The sequence below is a fragment of the Carlito syrichta genome, unplaced genomic scaffold (genome assembly GCF_000164805.1).
Source record: "Carlito syrichta isolate Samal-C Ts95f unplaced genomic scaffold, Tarsius_syrichta-2.0.1 Scaffold303640, whole genome shotgun sequence".
NCBI lineage: Eukaryota > Metazoa > Chordata > Mammalia > Primates > Tarsiidae > Carlito > Carlito syrichta.
Genome location: NW_007247736.1, coordinates 1 through 6,199, shown reverse-complemented (window position 1 = coordinate 6,199; position 6,199 = coordinate 1). Strand labels below are relative to the sequence as shown.

The 6,199-nt window shown below is 53.2% G+C and overlaps 1 protein-coding gene across 9 annotated transcripts in view; it reads left to right on the top strand.

Moving 5' to 3' along the window:
• The window catches only part of MADD (MAP kinase activating death domain), a 54,686-nt gene extending 48,659 nt beyond the window's left edge, over positions 1–6,027 (top strand). For all 9 annotated transcript variants that reach the window (XM_021712755.1, XM_021712753.1, XM_021712752.1 and 6 more), the window contains 4 exons: positions 2,127–2,291; positions 2,835–2,907; positions 3,046–3,152; positions 5,329–6,027. In XM_021712755.1, the coding sequence (XP_021568430.1) occupies positions 2,127–2,291; positions 2,835–2,907; positions 3,046–3,152; positions 5,329–5,553 (570 nt within the window). In that variant the 3' untranslated portion in view covers positions 5,554–6,027. The remainder of the gene's footprint in view (positions 1–2,126; positions 2,292–2,834; positions 2,908–3,045; positions 3,153–5,328) is intronic.
• The last annotated feature ends 172 nt before the right edge of the window (positions 6,028–6,199 follow it).

The following is a 6,199-nucleotide window of genomic DNA, read 5'->3' as shown; positions in this document are numbered from 1 at the left end:
CAAAAAAAAAAAAACAGAAAGAAAGAAAATGCTCTGGGGCAGGAGTTGTGGGAATACGTAGCAGGGGGCCTGGGAGTTGTGGACAGCCCCTCTGAAGAAGTGACCTTTGAGCTTAGACTTGAAGGAAGAACAAGAGCTAATGATTGTGGCTCATCCCAGCACTTTGGGAGACGGAGGCAAGAAGATTGCTTGAGCCCCCAGGAGTTTGAGACCAACCTAAGCAGCTTGGTCAGACTCATCTCTACAATAAATCAAAAAATTAGCTGGGCATGGTGACACATGCCTATGGTTCCAGCTACTTGGAAGGCTGAGGCAGAAGGATCGCTGGAGCCCAGCAGGTCGAGGCTGCGGTGGCCAGGAGTGGCCACTGCACTCCAGTCTGGGCGACAGAGTGAAACTCCGATTCAAAAAAAAAAAAAGAGTTAATGATTGGGGTTGAGGAGAGGAAGAGTAGTCCAGGGATATTTGAGCTAGAACTGATGGGACTCAATGATAGAGTGTATAGTTAGAGGAAGAAGGAAGCAATTGGGCATCACTCCTCCACTGCTGGCTTGGCCAGCTGGATGGTGGCGCCCTTTACTCAGCATGCTTAGCAGAAGGATATGCCCAAGAGCAAATGTTGTACTCAGATTCTGACACAGTGAGTTTTCATGTAAGATATACAGATAGAGAGAGGTTCAGGGGCTCAGGAAGAGAGGTCTAACATGGAGAAAGACTTAAGAACCATCAACATGGTAATCATAATTTCCATATTTCTTATATCTCATTGTGCTAGCAGCTAACTAGGGTATTCTCTATATGCCTGACTTTATGCACAGTAAGCATTTTATGCCTGTTAACTCATTTGGTCTTCATAAGCAACTCCACGAAGTTGTTACTCTTGCTGTCCCCATCTTGCAGGTGAGGAGATGTAGACACAGGTAAATTTCCCCAAGCTAATTAATAGTAGAGATGAAATCTAGGCCAGGCTGTCTGGTTAGACCTGGGCTCTATTTGAGGTGGTGGGGAGTCGGAGTCTCACTCTGTTGCCCAGGCTGGAGTGCAGTAGCATGCTCATGGCCACTGCGGCCTTGAACTGCTGGGCTCAGGCGATCCTTCCACCTCAGCCTTCCAAGTAGCTGGGACTGCAGGCAGGCACCACTGCGCCTGGCTAATTTTTTTTTAAAATTTATTGTAGAGATGAGGTCAGACCTGGGCTCTTAACCATTGCGCTGTGATGTCTTCTACAATAATTGAAGCCATGAGAGTAGATAAATTCATCTAAGGGAGAATGTTGAATCAAAAGAGGGTGTGAAAAGACTTCGCTTTTTAATTTAACCCTCCTATATTGTATAATTTTATGTAGTCAGCATTGTTCATGTGTCATCTATATAATTTTAAAAATATTTTATTAAAAAAAAGGGCAGGCTGGGCTTGGTGACTCAGCCTGTAATCCCAGGTCTTTGGGAGGCCAAGGTGAATGGATTGCCTGAGCCTGTGGGTTCAAGACCAACCCAGGCAATTTGGCAAGACCTTGTCTCTGTAAGAAACCAAAAAATTAGCCGAGCGTGGTAGCGTGTGCCTGTATTTCTGGCTACTTGGAAGACTGAGGCAGAAGGATCTCCAGAGCCCAGCAGGTCGAGACTGTGGTGGCCAGGAGCATGCCACTGCTCTCCAACCTGAGTGACGGAGTGAGACTCCAACTCAAAAAAAAAAAAAAAAAAAGGGTAGAACCAGGATTAGAAAATGCATCGACTTCATGGTTTTCTCCTTGGCTAAGTCTGCCCTAATCCCATACCTTGTACTGGCAGCAGAGACGATTCCTAAGGTTGTAAGATGGAGACATGAGATAGCCACCCCTTGCATACTTTCAGCCTATAGAACATTTAAGAGATAACAACACTGACGGATTTGTGAAGTGAGCCTGTTTCCTTGAACACAGTTCTTTTAGTCATTTCTTTCAACAGTCCTTCGAGCAGACAGTTCTGTGTCTGCGTCTCCGCCTAGGAAAACTGAATTTAAGGCAAACAGACCAGCCTTGGGGATGCTCCCAGGACCAGCTGTCACATCCTTTCCCTGAGTTGTTGCTCAGGTTGGGCGAGGTTGTCAGAGGCAAAGTCACTGAACTGCATGGGGTGTTTCTCCAGGTGTGCGACGACTGCGTGGTGCTGCGTAGTAACATTGGGACGGTGTACGAGCGCTGGTGGTACGAGAAACTCATCAACATGACCTACTGCCCCAAGACCAAGGTATTGTGCCTGTGGCGCAGGAATGGCTCCGAGACCCAGCTCAACAAGTTCTATACTAAAAAGGTACCAGGATCTCTGTTTGGGCTGGGGGTGGCGTAGGCGCTGAGGGTCTAGTATTGAGTTTCTTGCTGGGAAGACAGAATTCCAGGACCCATGTCTAGAGCTACACTTTTGTCCCAGCTATTGTGTGGAATGCCTACAGCTGTCTCTGAGCCGGGCACCGTGGCACACACCTATAATCCCAGCACTTTGGGAGACGGAGGCGAGAGGATGGCCTGAGCTGCGCGGTTTGAGACCAGCCTGAGCAACATGGCAAGACCTCGTCTCTACAATAAGTCAAAAAAATAGTGGGATGTGGTAGCGCACACCTACAGTTCAGGCTACTTGGAAGGCTGAGGCGGAAGGATCACCTGAGCCCAGTAGGTCAAGGCTGCGGTGGCCGTGAGTGTGCCAGTGCTCTCCAGCCTGGGCAACAGAGTGAGACTCTGACTCAAAAAAAAAAGGGCCTGGCATCAACTCAAGCCTTCAGTGACCAGTATGGGGCAGAGGGCAGGGCACCCTGAGGGGCTCAAGTGACAGGACAGCTCTCTCTCCCCTGTGCTGCAGTGTCGGGAGCTGTACTACTGTGTGAAGGACAGCATGGAGCGTGCTGCCGCCCGCCAGCAGAGCATCAAACCCGGTGAGGAGCGAAGTCTCCTGAGATCGTGCCTTTCCTCTGTGTTCGCCAGTCTTTCTGGGTGTTCAAAGGCGTGACGAGGAGGTTAGGCAGTGGGATTCCCCACCTCCAGTTAGCTGACGAGCTCCTCCCTCACCGCAGGACCTGAACTGGGTGGCGAGTTCCCCGTGCAGGACATGAAGACGGGTGAGGGTGGCTTGCTGCAGGTCACCCTGGAAGGGATCAATCTCAAGTTCATGCACAACCAGGTAGGTGCTAGCGGCAGCACCTAGCCTCCTGGCCCTGTCGCTCTATCAATAATAAGGACCAGTGTCCAGGTCCCCAGTGCTTTCCCAGTGAGCATGCGAGAGAGTCCTCTGGCACTAGAAGGAGAGTTGGAGCAGCTGGACCCAAGAGAAATCACAGGGGTGGGCACAGTGACCTGGGCAACCTCAGGGCCGGGTGCAGCAGGGAGCCTGTGGGGGAGGAGGAGCAAGAGAGTGAGACTTGGTGGCTGTGCTGCCCCGTCCGTTAGACTCAGTGCAGTGTGAGTGGGAGCGTCTCACCAGCCCTTCTTCGCAGTGTCTCTGCCTTCCTTATTCCCAGGGTGTGCTTCTGCTTGGTGATTGTGCTTTGAGAGTCTAGACTGGCTGATCGCTCTCTGGTGTGCGTGAAGCCTGTGTGTGCTTTAGTGTTTGTATAAGTGGCTTGTGTCTTTCCTCTCTGGAACGCGCGCGCGCGTGTGTGTGTGCGCGCGTGTGTGTGTTTGCCTTTTCTTCTGCTGACTCTTCTTTCTGCTCTTTTCCTTCCTTTGAGTGTTCCCACTCTGTCCCCTGCTCCGCAGGCCCCAGCCCCTCCTTTTGTTTGGGGAGCACTTCTGGATACATCTTTCCCTGATCGTGAGTCCACCTCAGGCGCTGACTTGTTTTTTCTCTTGGTCTTTTAACATTGTTCCTTTTCTCTCAGTGGACGTTCCTTAAGCTCATTCCTTTCTGAGGCCAGAACATCATTCCAGGTCCGTTCACAGCTCTGACTCTTCACACAAGTGCCTTCCCTCCCCCTTCCCCCGAGGCTCTGAGCCAGACCTGAAAGTGTGAAATGCCACAGCCCCTGGCCAGGGACTCAGGGGAGGCGGTGTCTGACTCTGAAGGTGGTTTTCTCCCCCGACTAGGCATTTTAGCTCTCCTCTCTCAGGAATCTAGATGGGCAGCTTTGGTGGGCAAGAAACAGCTGCTCAGGCTTCCTGGCAGCTCCTCAGTGTATTTGCAATCTCAGGCTTAAGGCGGCAGCAACCCCCTGAAGACCTTAGGGCAGCCCAAAGAGGGCTTTACTTACGTGCTTTTCTGGGGAGCAGGCTTCTGACCACACTTGAGCACTGTGGCCTCCCCTTCTGAAGACAAGATCTTGCTGAACAATGTCCTGACGCTCTTCCCTCTTCCTTATCCTGCCCTTGGTGCAGCCCCCTGGGCCCACCTCGTTGTCTTATAGTTACCAAGCAAGTACAGGCCGCTCTGCAGTTGAAGGCTTGGTCCCTAGAAGAGGTGTCTGACAGGGAGGAGTGTAGACCCTGATTCCCAGCCTCACCTCGCAGTCTGGTGATAAGGCAGCAAGCAGCCTGCGCTCCGTCTTCTACCTCACAGTACTCAGTGGAACGGAGGAAGCATTGGACTGTCCTGGTGGGGTCCTGTTCATAGGCACAGCGTCCTGTGAGCACTGCCCTGGGCAGAGGGTATGGGCTGGGGTAAATGCGAGGAGCATAGACTTTGGAGTCAAGATGGCCTGAATTTGAAGCCCAGCTTCAATATTCACAGGCAAATAAACTTTTTGAGCCGTTTCCTCGTCTATAAAATGGGGATAATATTATAGACATGCCGTGTCACATACGTGTAAGGGTTAGAAATAACATTTGTAAGAACTCCGTGTAGACGCTCAGCAAGTAGTCGTTGCCATTGTTGTCGCCACTCACTTCTTGGGAGACCCTGGATCCTGTTTCAAGGAGGATGCTACCACTCCCGCCCCAAGGACAGTCTGGGGAGCTTTCGCCCGCCCGTGCCAGCCCTCTGGCCGGAGGAGGATGCATGGAAGGGTAGAGACCTGATGGGCTGATGGGGGGCTCCTGGGCACAGTGTCCTCCGAGCATTGCCCTGGGCAGAGGGTCCGGGCGGGCAGCCCAGGCCAGCAGTGGGGCCTTCGGGTTGGGTGTGACCATTCAAACTAACGCCTTCGTTTCTCTCCCATGCTTTCTCCTCCGGCCAGGAGCGGAAGGTACATGCCCTTTCTGCTGTCTTCGCTTCTTAGCGCTCTGAGTTGTGTGCGTGTGGATCCTTCTGTCCTCCCCAGGGAACTAGGTTTCTCTGTGTGGGCGGGGCTGTAGCTGGGAGAGTGTGCTTCCGGGGCAGGGTAGCGCCTCTGGGCCTTACCCCACCCTCCCTCCCTCTCTTGCAGGTTTTCATAGAGCTGAATCACATTAAAAAGTGCAATACAGTTCGAGGCGTCTTTGTCCTGGAGGAATTTGGTAATTACACTATTTTGCTCTTAGGTCTGGACTCACATGGCAGTAACTCAAACCTCGGAGCTCCAGAGGAGGCTTTAGGGGCAGGGAGAAGAAGAGCCTCTTCAGAGAGGTCGGAGAGCGGGAGTGACAGGGACGAAGCGGGGGCTCTGAGATGAGAGAAGTGAAGGAAGAGGGAGGACAGCTCTGGGTCGCGGGAGAGCAGGCGGCCGCCGGCAGGCTGAGAGGTCAGAGGTGGTGCTGAAGAGGCTCAGGCAGGAGCACCATCCTCCTGTGCTTGGCCAGCCAGCGGTCAGAATGTTCTGGGGCAGAACAGACTGGCAGCCCCAAGCTCTGCCATGTCCATGTCGCCTGCTGCGAGCTTCCCAGCGGTCTAGCTCTCCATGCAGCCTCCCTGGCACCGCTCTGGTCTCTGCCTGGTCTCTGTGCTCAAGCAGGGGTGAGGGGCATCACAGGCAGGCTCACTCGAGGGACAGAGAGGCCTAGTGGGACTCAGGCAGAGGGCAGTGCAGCCGGAAGCCAGGAGCCAGCCTCCCGCCAGTCAGCTCTCAGGAGCGCGTAGTGGGTCTCACCCTGGGGCTTTGAGTTCCTGCTGTATTTGTGCTTCATTCTTTTGTGCCCCTCATCGCTGCTATGAAAACCTTCGTTCTCCAGCAGGTAAAGTGACGGCTCGTGCTGCCTCTCCCCAGGCCCCTGCCTTGGGCCCTGCAGGGGGAGGGTGGGGCCCCTCAACCAAGCCAGCTGCTCCCTTTGCCAACTTGTCTCTCCCCCCCACCCTCCTCCTTCCCATTTGCCTCCACCCCC